We start from the raw sequence: 13,556 nt of genomic DNA on the forward strand, positions 1-13,556 counted from the left end.
TTGTCCTCCACTGTGCGAGACCCGTCAGAAGAAAGGACCACAAAGAGAGAGGCTGACTCGGCCCGTTCAGTTACTGCGTCTGCCAAACTAAATGTGCGTAGGACAGCTCTGTTTATTTAGATCCGACTTAGGCGGATTCTCTGAAGGAACGGTTTATTCTCTTTTCGAGAATCAGTTTACAGAACGATGCGGTGGCTTGTAATTCACATTTCCACCACTAGAGGTGCACCAGGCTATAAGCCACCGCTTTTTTTTAGGATTTTATTCATTTTCCATTCTTCAGAGAGATAATATACGCATTCAGTCCTCACGGTTTCTGTGGGGAGAGGAGTGCAATCGCTCTTATTTTTTGAACGAATGCTTCTCAATTTGAAGCGCTGTGAAAAATCGCGATTGAATTAACCGCTGCATTTAATGCCCCTTAAAAGACATCTGCACGCAAACAAAAACCCAGTGCGTTCATCTCCATGGAAAACAAAAACAAAAAATAGCACATTAAATCGAATATCACTGTGCATTCAGTTAACATGATAGACGAGAGCAGAACTGGTTCAGATACATCGGTTTCCCTTTTTAAGCGAAACCAGAGTTTCGTGGCATTCTAAATGTATGTGTGAGGTTAGGCAGGCATTGTTTTGTAAGCCTCCTCTGGGGTGTTTTCATGGTTTCCACATCTCTTTAATGCGACAGCGTGTGTGCTCAAATGTCAGGCTAAACAGTACCAAATGAATCTGGGTGTGCTCGGGCACTGGCTCAACGCTTCGCGTTCTCACGAGGAATGACTTCAATCTCTATGATCCCAGACCTGACACAGAAGGATCATTCGAACGGGCGCTTTCGCCAGGGAGAACAACAAACGGTCACGGAGAGAAGGACACGTCTGAAGCAGTGTTGGCAGTTACCATGGCAGCAGACATGTTGCTGCCCAAAATTGGGAAATTGCAGAGGTGAAAGCTCTCTCTCTCTCTCCTTGTCGGAAACCAAAAGGTTGTTTTCTTTTTCTGTGCGAGAGTGCACGTGCTCCCCTGTGGAGGACAGCCCGACACGTGCACCAGCACTAGCAGGGCTGAGCGCTCACAGGAAAGCCAAATGTCTGTCCAGACCTAACAAAATTCCACTCTTATTGTCCTAGACACTGAAATTCTGCCACATCCTTTGCCTGGTTTCTTAAACATGAGAGTCGTAAAATGAAACAAATTTTAAAAGCACATTAATGGTGATAGTACAGTAAACCAGTAAACCGGTAGCATCCATTCTCTAAGTTGCAGTGCATTTGAGGCTAATGATGATTTGCTGTTTATATTTTTGTATGTATTTATTTACACTGTACGTTTATGGTACAGAACTCATACGGTTCTGTTTGGCAATAGGTTCTTCATGGTCCTTGAGAAGCAGACAATCATTACCTGTGTGTTTGTAGTCACTGTAAGTGCATACACAATTGATACGTGTGTTTTTTTAGTCATTGTAAGGACATACACAATCAATATGTGTGTGTGTGTTTGTAGTCACTGTAAGGACATACACAATCGATGCGTGTGTGTTTTAGTCACTGTAAGGACATACGCAATCGATATGTGTGTGTGTTTGTAGTCACTGTAAGGACATACACAATCGATGTGTGTGCGTTTTAGTCACTGTAAGGACATACACAATCGATGTGTGTGTGTTTTAGTCACTGTAAGGACATACAGCCGATACTTGTGTTTTAGTCACTGTAAGGACATACACAATCGATGTGTGTGTGTTTTAGTCACTGTAAGGACATACAGTCAATACTTGTGTGTTTTAGTCACTGTAAGGACATACAAAATCTGTCATCCATGACAGTTAGGCCAGTCATTTGCATTAAGATTTGAATGATGTCTGTTGCACTTTGAACCTCACTCGCAATCAAAGGCTGAAAGTAAATGGAACAAAAGTTACATTTTTATGTGAATTAATGAATGGTAAATAATGTATTACTTTAGCATTAGCAATACACAAAAATAAATCAAATATTCTGGTGGGTAATTTATTAGTAGTTCAAATTGCAATTATTGTCAAATTGTAAAGAGCTTGTTTCAAGCTGTTTAAAAGATTTGTTATTTTTTGTCTGGAAATAAATATTTATTATGTGTTTCAAGTTCATGTTTGTCTGCGAATAGTTTATTCAACTGAAAGCACCAGCACCAAAATACTGTATCAGAACAGGAAAACTGCAATGGGCCCCTTTACATCTAATTAAAACCGTATGTTGTCCTGCTTGATTTAACCTCATTCCCCTCCCCTGAGTACTGTCATTTCCCTTCCGAAGCCACAGAAGTTGTATTTGAATCAGAAATGTTTGGAGTTGGTAGTTTATCTTTGTGTATATTTAAAGGTTGGAAAGAAATCGCACTGCCTGACCTACACTTTCAGAATTTAGGCTGTTTTCCGCACTGATACACTATGTCAATAAGGCTTTTCAGAAGCTCTTGGATTTCTGCTAGCAAAACCATCTCAAAGGCTTAATTTATTGTGTATTTCTCTTTTCATGGAATCACACGAAAAGTCTACCCATGTGATTAGTTAGCCCATCTTTTTTTGACCTTTTTCTTTCTGTTCCAGATTTGTAACAGCAAATGTAAGTTGCAAAGTTGCAAATGTGACCTCAATCATCGATGCAATGGCATCCACACTAACGTGTGTGTCTGTGTGTATGCGTGTGTGTGTGAGCGTTCGCGTGTGTTTGTGTGTCTGTGTGTACGTGTGCACATGTGCGTGTGTGTGTGCGCGTGTGTGTATGTGTGCTTGTGTCTTTGCAGGCGTGAGTGTGTGTATGTGTGCTTGTGTCTGTGCGCGCGTGAGTGTGTGTATGTGTGCTTGTGACTGTGCGCGCGTGCGTGTGTGTGTTTATGCGTGTGTGTGCACGTGTGTCCGTGTGCGTGTGTGTGTCCACAGTCACAGTTGCATTGCAGTCTCTAGTCCAGCTGCTAAGCTGCCCTGCAGGCGGTGAGGTAAGTGCAGGTGAAGGGGAGGATAAGAGCAGTGAGGATGCAGGGCAGGACCAGCAGGAGCAGGGTCCCTAAGTCCGGGTCCTGCATGTAGGAGCAGAGGGGGAAGTAGGCCTTGTGGATCCCCAGGAACACCTCGTCCTTAATGGAGGGCTCCATACACCCACTCAGACGCACCCCCTGCCCCACGCACATGTCCAGCATGATGTAGGACCTGTGAGAAACAAGGACCTTCATCAGTGAACAAAAAGACCTGGAAAATGTGATAAATATTCATCTTGACAGTTCATGGGGTTCTGCAGAATTAGGAAACAACGTAACCAAAATGGTCTACATGCATGCTTCCACCGAACATACATGCACACCAACAGACAAACTCAAACTTATTTTCACCTGACTGCAAGCACAGAATTTTTAGTTTGAGCCACACGAAAGAAAATTTGTAACCAAAATGGAGTAATTGTGAGATTCAGTTTGGTTTAAATTAGCTACACTCTTTTAGTAACACAAAGCACCCAGGAGAACTGGAATCCCACGGTTTATGAAAGACGTTCAAACTTTCCCATGACAAAAGGTCATATATCTCTGACGAACAGTTGTTAAGTTAACAACAGTTATTTTCAGTCTTAACCTTTCCCTCACTCATCATTTATGATGATGTCATGGTGAGATCATTGGCTGCTCTTCCTGGCATGGTTTGATAATGGATGAAAGTGTAGAAGGAGAGGTTGTAACGAGGCAAATTAGAAAGGACCGCGCTGGCTACACCTACGGAGTATACAAAGGGAAAATAACATGGCTCACCTTCTCGTATTGGGCCAGGGGCACCTAGCTCGGTAGCTGGTAGATGCCATTGACTGATTAAAGGCAGGAATACAGTAGTTATTGACATAATCGTCAAACGTGGACCTGTCACAGGGAACGTAGGTCTCTGTGAAGCCTGAAAAGGCAAAAAAAACAAAACATGAATAAATAAAATGCAGTTATGATAGGCCCTGAAATATATACAGTGGATTATATCATGTTACAAATGGCAGTCTCCCCTATGAATAAATGAGTGTGTAAATGCAGTACAGTCAGGTGAGACATGCAGGGGTTTCCTGTAAATCTCTAACCCTAACCCTAACCCTAACTGTACTGAGCAAGAGGTGGAGACATGCCCCTTTCCTGTGTGTCTCCTTTGGATAACACATTGCTGATTATTATTAGATGGCAACAACCAAACACAGAAAGACTGTTTACTGGTCACTTCTCAAATTCTCTCTGACATTCATATCACCGATGCCTGTTTAGACAGTCCCAGTCTTTTATTTATTCATTCGCAGTGGTGTAGACAAGCTTTTCACCAACATTACAACTGCTTACTCTCTTTATCTTTTGCGTTGCCTCACACACAGCTTTAAGCTTCGGTTCAAAAGGAATGCATTCGCTTGCTCCTGTTTATTTCTGCGAACACACATATTTCTCCAAGGCAACACGATCAATAAATGAAACATTCAGATCATCTGTAAATCTTTAAATTGCTTTTTAGTTCATTTAAAAAATAATTGTCCCATTACTCACCAGCAGAAGCAAAGAGAATGTAAATATATGCAGAGATGGTGAAGGCCAGTCGATTCTCCATCCCTCTGTGTTTCTGTTGGTCTTTTTTCTGTGAAACGTTGATTACAGTGAAAATAGTAATTCATTTCTCATCTGGTTAAACGTTTGGGGGGTATTCTAGTATCTGGGATGAATCTGTTCTTACTCTAGTTCATGGATAATTCAAATCTGGACCCCTGAATCCTAATCTAGCCCTGGTTTCCTTTTCCCCCAGGTTATTAACTGAACAATTAGTGCTCCTAATTGGCCAGACTGTACTCAAACCTGACTCCCAGGTAAAGAAAGGGTGGAAAACCAGCAGTTCTTGGACCTCGAGGGTCATGATTTGAGTTATAGGGCACTAGATAATGGGCAGCTAAATGGGTCCAAAGATGGTCCCATAAAACATGTTACAGAAAGGACGTGATTGATGAACATTTTGGAGAGAATGTTCGTGCATTTTTACTAAGTGACCTCACTGACTGAAAAGCGAAATAAATACATAAATGGTGGGTCAATATGACAACAAAAATGGTGGTCAATACAGTCTTTGAGAACCAAAGACATAAAATGTAATCTCAAATACTTTATGTTTTAAAAAGGGAAACGTAAGAAGATGGGATAATAAACATTGCAGATTAATTTCATATTGCAGAACACTGTGTTGAGGGCTTGGGCAGGGACGTAATTACAGTTATGTGTACAACTGCATCTGATACTGCAAGTATTAGATATTGTTGCAGAAATAGACGGCAAAGTAGCGTTAGAGAACTGTCAACAGGTGATATATATGGGGGAGACTGAACTGGAGGTTAAGAACAAGGTAGCACAATATAAACATTTAAGATTTGGCATTGCACTGACCCCGTATCATGCTGTTTTTAAGGCTGTTTCTGGGAAAACTGATTTCCCCCGGAGGATTAATGAAAGCACATCTATCTTCCTTCTGAACGCTTAGGGTTACAGTCAGAGTCTATCAGGACAGAAATTAGAAGAATGATTATGCATTTAAGAAAAAAATAAAAATAAACACAAAGAACAATATTTAACAAATTGTGAAAAACAGGTTCCAAAAAGACCCCTGAGGGACTCATTACATTACGGTCACTTAGCAGGACTGACGTACAGGAATGGAGAACGTCCGTGTAACTCTCCGAGGAATACAAACATGGCAGAAAGGCACAAAGATGCATTTATAATCATTAAGTATAATGTTAATGCAACAAATGGACTATTTGTATTGTAACAAAAGAAAGTACCTCTAAACAGATAACCTGTCATATACAGCTATAACAATAACATAATTCAAAGGGAAATCCAAAGAAAGGTAACGGGAAAGAAAGGCTATCTAGAGGAGGGAAAGGGAACCAATCGGAAGATAGAGGGTACAATCTGAAGAGTTGCGTCTTCAGTCTGTGTCAGATGATGGGCAGGGTTTCTGCTGTTCTGACTGCAGTGGGAAGATGGGCAGGGTTTCTGCTGTTCTGACTGCAGTGGGAAGATGGGCAGGGTTTCTGCAGTTCTGACTGCAGTGGGAAGATGGGCAGGGTTTCTGCTGTTCTGACTGCAGTGGGAAGATGGGCAGGGTTTCTGCTGTTCTGACTGCAGTGGGAAGGAAGATGGGCAGGGTTTCTGCTGTTCTGACTGCAATGGAAGATGGGCAAGGTTTCTGCTGTTCTGACTGCAGTGGGAAGATGGGCAGGGTTTCTGCTGTTCTGACTGCAGTGGGAAGATGGGCAGGGTTTCTGCAGTTCTGACTGCAGTGGGAAGATGGGCAGGGTTTCTGCTGTTCTGACTGCAGTGGGAAGATGGGCAGGGTTTCTGCTGTTCTGACTGCAGTGGAAGATGGGCAGGGTTTCTGCTGTTCTGACTGCAGTGGAATATGGGCAGGGTTTCTGCTGTTCTGACTGCAGTGGGAAGATGGGCAGGGTTTCTGCTGTTCTGACTGACAGAGCTTTTAAACTCACATCCCTCACACATTAATAAGTCTCATACACGACTACATTCTGGACAAGGGGACTGACATGTGCTTCTCTGAAACCTGGCATCAGTCATGGGTTTACTCCCTGTTAAATGAATCCTGTCCGCCTGACTACAGGCACAGGAGAAAGCCCACAGCACTGGTGGTGGTGGTGCCTTAACCATCACACACAGAAGCCAGCTGAAATCATCCCCCTTGCATCTGCCTGACCTGTCCTCCTTCAAAAGGCTTCCACTTGAATGTAAACCCCCTTACTCTATGACACTACTTCTCATTTACCGCCCTCCTAAAACAAACTCAGTCTCTATACCTGAGATGCACAGTCATTTTGCCTCACTCTGCACCACATCTAGCAACACTGTAATTCTTGGTGATTTCAACATTTGTGTTGACACCCTCTTATCTCACTCTACAGATGAACTTCTGCATCTAATGGAATGCCTTGACCTGGACCAACGTTTCGATGTGCCCACATGCACCAGGGGGGTGCACGTTTGACCTGGTCATCACCCCACACACATCAGAGGGTCACACACTCTCTCCCTATTAGCAACCTGTAGGCCTATGATCACAAGGTTGTTTCAATGGAGCTGTCATCTCTGTGTCATCATACCAAACCCAAGCCCCAGGTGTGTTTCAGAAACTGAAAAAACATCCACCCAGACATCATGACATTGGACCTCCAGCACATCTCCTCTCCAATCTTCACATCAGGGGATGAATCGGTGGAGTTCAATAATAAACCGTCGAGCAGTTTCACCATGCCCTTGCGAAAACACGAGTAGTCGCCTTCTCACGCTCAGTTCCCTGGTTCACTGGAGAACTGTGGAAAATTAAAACAGTTGGGTGTGCACTTGAACGGCACTTCAGAATCTGGGCTCACTGTTCACACACTAGCCTTCCAGGAACATAAAAAGCATACTCAAGACCCCTCAAAGAGGGGTCACTGCTAATCTCCAACATTATCAGCAATAATCCTGGTAGCTCCAAGCAGCTATTTTCTACCATTAACCATCTCCTAAATCCACAAAATTGTCCACAAACTGTTCCACAGTGTGACAGTTTAAAGTGACTTCTTCAGAGCAAAAGTCAACAACATTCAGTCTCAGCTCTCCAGCTCTTCCTCTCTGCCACCCCCTGCTGTTGGCTCTCAGCCCGAGATTTGTAAGCTTCTCTGTTTCTTCCCTGATGTCACGCAGAGAGAAGTTGAGGACATCATCAGCAAAATGAAACCTTCCACCTGTGTCTTGGACCCTTTCCCCACGGTTATGGTGAAATCATACATCTCAGCATTCAGTCCCCTCATCCTCAAAGTTGTAAACCACTCCTTCCAAGCTGGTCATGTTCCACCCGTTCTTAAAACTGCTCTCATCTGACCACGTCTCAAGAATCCTGACCTGGACCCACAAGTTCTTGCCAATTACTGACCCATTTCCAACCTTCCCTTCTGGTCCAAAATTCTTCCTGTTGGAAAGAGTGGTAGCTGCACAGCTTCAGGACCATCCAAAGTTGAACAGCCTCGATGAGAAGTTCCAGTCAGGTTTTCATTCTGCCCACAGCACCGAAACACCACTGGTCTGGCTTACCCCTCTCTCTTTGTGACCTGAGGGCCGTGCTCAGCACTGTTGATGCTGACATCCTCCTCAAGTGCCTCCACAGCACTATCAGACTCTCTGGCTCTGGCTTAAACTGGTTTCAGTCCTACTTGTCTGGACGGCCTGAGTATGTCTCCTTAGGGGGTTGCAAGTCCTGGATGCACTTTTTCACCTGTAGTGTTCCTCAAGAGTCAGTTCTCGGCCCCATCCTGTTCACTCTCTATACGCTCCCCCTTGGTCATGTCATCTGTCGACATGGAATGTTAATCCATTGCTATGCACATAATTACACCTGAACCCCGACCTAACCACTCTGCATGCAGCTTCATCACTACTAATCACCTGCCTCGAGGAGAGAGGGGCCTGGATCAAACACAACTTCCTCCAACTGAACAACTCCAAAATCAAGGCCTCTTAGTTGGCATTCCCCCCCAACTCACCTCACCTTTTCTGGCCACAATATTTGCCTCTCCTCATCAGTCTCCAAGCTACGTGTTAGGTTTGTCCTTCACCTTACCTTCAATGCCCACACCAAACATTTGTGTTAAACCTCCTTCTACCACCTCCAGAATATCTCCAAACTCTAAACCTGTCAGACACAGAGATGTCTTGTGTCATGTCTTTATCTTCTCAAGGTTTGAAATACTTCACATGACCCATCCTTGCATCCATGGAAATGCTCCCTGCCTCCTCTTAAGAAACTGCTCACTCCTAAAGCCTCCACCAGCAAAGTACGATCCTGCAATACCCTGCTTCTCTGTGCCCTCAGGACTAAGCTCCACACCATGGGGGATCAGGCATTCCACTCGGCCACACCCCGCCTCTGGAATACTCTGACCGACCACCTAAGGGCACCACAGAATCTGGAAATTATTAAAACAGGCCTAAAAACCTTCCTTTTTTAACAGGGCCTCTTCTTACATATGTTTTGTTTTGTCTTTGTTTTTATGCATCCCAGTGTAAACTTTCCTTGTTAACAAGACATTTTAAAACTTGTTTTATTTGAACTTTGTGCTTGCTTTAATTCATCCAACTACAAGGATTTTATGCACCTCTTTAGCACTTTGAGATGAAATTTTAATAAAAAGTGCATTACAAATAAAATATATTATTATTATTATTATTATTATTATTAGGACGTGACAAGAGTCAAGAGATTTTGCAAATGGAAAAAAGAGGAAAGGGCCGAGGCCTGAGCCCTGGAGGATGCCAGTTAAGAGTTCCTGAGGTCTTCACACAGTACGATGCAAACCAGTTGTGAGCTGTGCCACAGATCCCCATGTTAAGAAAGAGAGCCAGAGTTGGTCAAGTGTCAAGTGCTGCTGAGAGGTTGTGGAGCATTCTCACAACATCCTGCCCAGTTATTCGTCTTATTTTCCTCAGATGCACGATTTCAATTCTGTCCCCTGTAGGGAACCATGGGTTTCCATGTCTTAATGTCAAGACCCATGTATTCTACAATGATGAAACCTACACTACAAGAGACATTCAATAATAATAAAATAAATATTTTGATATTATTTTCGCTGCAACAGGTCATCCAAGGCACTATTGACACCATTATGTCAAAAACAATATATATCAGCCAGTGTCAGGAGGATGCTATAGCTGCTGCCATTCTGTACTAAAGCCAAAGCTGAACTGAGATGACTCCTCATGTGACTCCAACATTTTTGTCAAACATTTTTGAAATTTAAGTATATAATACCATAATCATTATCCCTGAATGACATCTGGTGAATCAATATGCACATTTTAAATGCTATGTATCAACATTTTAAGGGAAGATTAATTTATAGAACATCATAAATTGAAGTGTGTTTTATGTGAATAAGGTATGAGCTAGTAATTGGTCTACAAGTCCTACATGGTTCACCCAATACGGATGTAAATATTAAAGTGCTTTAACCTCACATTCATTGTTTTATTTCCAATGTGCTGGAGTACAGAGCCAAAACATCAAATGATGTGTCACTCTCCTAATACTTTTGCATTTGACTGTTTACAAAGACTTATATGGAAGTAGAGACCCTTGAACCTTGAACTGTTCAGGAATTGACTATGACATGAATTCTTGACACCTTTTGTCTATAGGAAAAAAAAATAAGCCTAGTGTATATGGGCTTGATATTCTTATCGTTCAATATTTTCAGGATTATTATTATCATTGACACATAGCTCCATTTTGATTGTATTTTTATGTTTAACCATAGGTTCTGTTTACCCATAAATACTCAATTTATGACTAGGTATATAGTTATGCATTTAGTAGTTAAGTATTGAACTGAACTGAAGTTGGTTCACATATGGTAGATTAACCTCAAAAATGCAAATGGGAATGAACAGTACAGGAGGTTAGCACACAGGATAGTGGACATATTTAACAGATTTTCTTGCTGCTTGTCCAGTCACGCACATTGTGTTAATTTGATGGCAGCTAATCTTTTTTTAAAAATCCTTACAATGCTAATGGCATTCCCCTCCTGCCATTGCTAGTTTTCACAGTACTGAAATGTCACAAACGATGTTCATCTCAGCATGAGTCTTATCATGAAAAGAATGTTTTTGTACTGACTTATTAATAGACTGCAGCAGACACACTGTCACCATTACAGTTGCTCAAGTATAGAGAGCGTGCTTATTTATGCCACACTTACATAAGCAATGCATCGGGAAATAATGATAGCCCTTTTCAAAAGAGCTGAAAGTCTAGTCTTCAGTTTAGACGATTTTTCCTGTTTGTTTACAAATAAAGAACTGGGAGCTCTTGGGAACTGTGTTTTAAATAGGTAACGGCTTCGGAAAAGCTCGCAGCAGCATAAACATCCCCGACATTACATACACTGTTATGGAAACAATATTTGTTTTGCATTACTTTGTTGTTATGCCAATAAAATACAGTTCTTATGAGGAATGTACACAATAAGTTCACCAAAACAGCACTGTGCTGTAGTATGTAGTCATATTTTCCCTTCCCTGGGGAAATCAAACCATAATATTTTCAAGATATAACGTTACGGACCGAGGGCCAAAATGAGAATTCAATTAAAGACAGGACCAATATTCCCACCATTTTAGAAATAACACATTTCACAGCTACATTTCCCATTAATTAAGAACACTTAAAGGACAATATTGGCAAGTTTTTTCATGGTCCCAGCTGAACAGACCCATTAAAACGATCTTTTTTCTGCTTTATTTTTAAGGAAAGCAGCCAGACAAGATTCCCTCATGTCTATCTGTGGAGTCTTCCAGGAAGTACATATTAAAGCACTTTTATGCCAAATAGCAGAATTGTGCAGGTTAGCAGGAAGTCTTTGGAAAAGAAATCATTACCGCAGTGTAGGGAGGAGAAGCCGCTCCGATCCCAGTTTTCCCAGAGTCCCCGCGTGCCCGGAGAGCCTGGGTCTTATCAACGGCAGAATGCTCCGTCATGCTAAGGGCCAGAGTCCCCACTGGACATCTGCTTCCTTTCCCAGGGAGCCCCTGCCCTGCCCCATTTTCCCAGGGAGCCCCCCGTCCTGCCACCATTTTCCCAGGCCACAGAGCATCTATGTATGGCTGTTGACTCCCAGGTGACATCGAGTAGAGGGCCTCATAATGTGACTCAACTGCATAAGTCAGCGATGTAACGTTTCACAAGACAACAGACTCACTTCATCATGCAATACACATGGGAAAAATGACTGTTTGTTTGATTTTCCTAGAGAATGCTCTTTTCTGTCATCTCATTTACTGGTCTGTGAAACCCTACAGCAGTGCTCTTGCATGGCTAATCCTAATTCATGGTGATTTATATGGCTTGCATGTGTCACGTTATCAGTTTAAGCAGCTGGGGAGGATCAGAAGGTATACAGGTTGGTAAGCGTCGGAGTCTTTGTCAAGGGTGCAGTATGCAGCAGTGTTCAATCCTGCAATGCCATGCATACAAAATGGCAGTTCTGCAGTATGGCACTATTTCTGTGTATAACTAATTATGCACACACAGACACACACACACAAACACACATATATACACACACACTCACACAGATGCACACACACACGCTCACACATAAGCACACACACCAACACACACACATAAACTCACACAGACGCATGCGCATACGCAGACACACACACACACACACACATACACTCACAGAACCAACAAGAACAGGGTGGGTTCCCCTTCTTGAGTCTGGTTCCTCCCTCAATTTCTTCCTTCTTGCCATCCGGGTGTTTTCCTGTGCCATTGTTTTCCACTCTGACCACAGACTTGCTGTGTGGGGTTTCAGGCCAGGGTACACTGTGAAGCATACTCTTACCTAGGGGTGTAAACCTTAGGCTTCACCACGATAAGATTTGGAGATACATGAAATTTTGCCGCGATACTATTGGATAGGGTGCAATACTGTAATATAAGATATGATATGATAATTTGGGCTCCAGCTATTATAAACATGTACCATTTCAATCCTTTTTTCACCCTTTTTAGTACAGACTGGCTTGATTGACAATTCATTTATTCAGTAGGTGAGAGTATAAGCTTTCTAACGATGTATATAACATGTCTAATTTTGCTTTTGGAATAGTGTTTTATAGGTCAGCGTAACCGAACATTTTCTTATCATCGCATTCACTCTGTGGTAGCAGTAAAAGACGCCGTTATCGGTACTCTGGTTTTATTTTTTTAAATGAACTGACGATGTGAAGACAGTAGTAGACAGAGCGTGCCAGGGTACAGTTGGCTAACCAGGATGTACTGTATGTCTTGTGATTTCAGGTGAGCGACGTCTAAATGTGCACAAAAGTGATATTGCATTAGTACAGTGGATGTATAAGAATGCTAGGATGTCAATGATGCTAGTAGAATGTGTGTATGAGATCGCTAAATGTTACTATGTAGGAAATACAAGTACATGCATGTAGTCGCTAGCTAACTGGCTAGTTAGCCCCACTGTAGCAGCTAGTTAAGTGGCTAGTTAGCCCCACTGTAGCAAGCTAGAAGCTAGAAATGTCCGTTTGTAATCAGTAATATGTGCTTACGTGTGAATGTCCAGTAAATATGTATTTAGCTATGGTGAGAATAATGTGTTCATGCGAATCTGAGAATTGCAAACTTTATTTTATTGAGAATATATGACAATAGATAATGATACCTGTGGAAAAAGTGGCTGTGACGGTGGCAAGATTGTTGTGCGAGGCAGCAGCAGTGAACTTTGTACAGGCTCTGTGTAGAGGAGGAGCTCTGTGTGTGGCTGGCTTATCACAGAACGATGTGGACACTGGACACAGCTACCCAATGAGGATTTTCCTTCATCACGATTACGGATATTGACACATTTTACTCGGATGGTACTCGTGCTCGTAAAAAGTACATTATCCGTACCGGATACTCGTTTCATCCGAGTATTCGGCTCAACCCTAGTACTCAGGCATCAC

The 13,556-nt window shown here is 42.4% G+C and overlaps 1 protein-coding gene across 2 annotated transcripts; it reads right to left on the reverse strand.

Annotated features, from left to right (window-relative positions):
• Positions 1 to 2,822: 2,822 nt before the first annotated feature.
• Positions 2,823 to 11,593, reverse strand: LOC118213887 (receptor activity-modifying protein 1-like). Of its 2 annotated transcripts, XM_035393105.1 has the most exons (5): positions 11,469 to 11,569; positions 5,421 to 5,529; positions 4,539 to 4,626; positions 3,780 to 3,915; positions 2,823 to 3,189 (listed from the first exon to the last, which is right to left on the reverse strand). In XM_035393105.1, exons 3-5 carry the CDS (start codon positions 4,597 to 4,599, stop codon positions 2,955 to 2,957), a joined length of 432 nt encoding a protein of 143 aa, XP_035248996.1. In that variant the 5' UTR covers positions 4,600 to 4,626; positions 5,421 to 5,529; positions 11,469 to 11,569; the 3' UTR covers positions 2,823 to 2,954. The 2 variants fall into 2 exon arrangements, with proteins under 2 accessions (XP_035248996.1, XP_035248995.1); XM_035393104.1 differs by lacking the exon at positions 5,421 to 5,529 and having other exon boundaries at positions 11,469 to 11,593.
• Between the last annotated feature and the right edge of the window lie 1,963 nt (positions 11,594 to 13,556).

The sequence above is a fragment of the Anguilla anguilla genome, chromosome 15 (genome assembly GCF_013347855.1).
Source record: "Anguilla anguilla isolate fAngAng1 chromosome 15, fAngAng1.pri, whole genome shotgun sequence".
In the NCBI taxonomy this organism is placed as follows: Eukaryota; Metazoa; Chordata; class Actinopteri; order Anguilliformes; family Anguillidae; genus Anguilla; species Anguilla anguilla.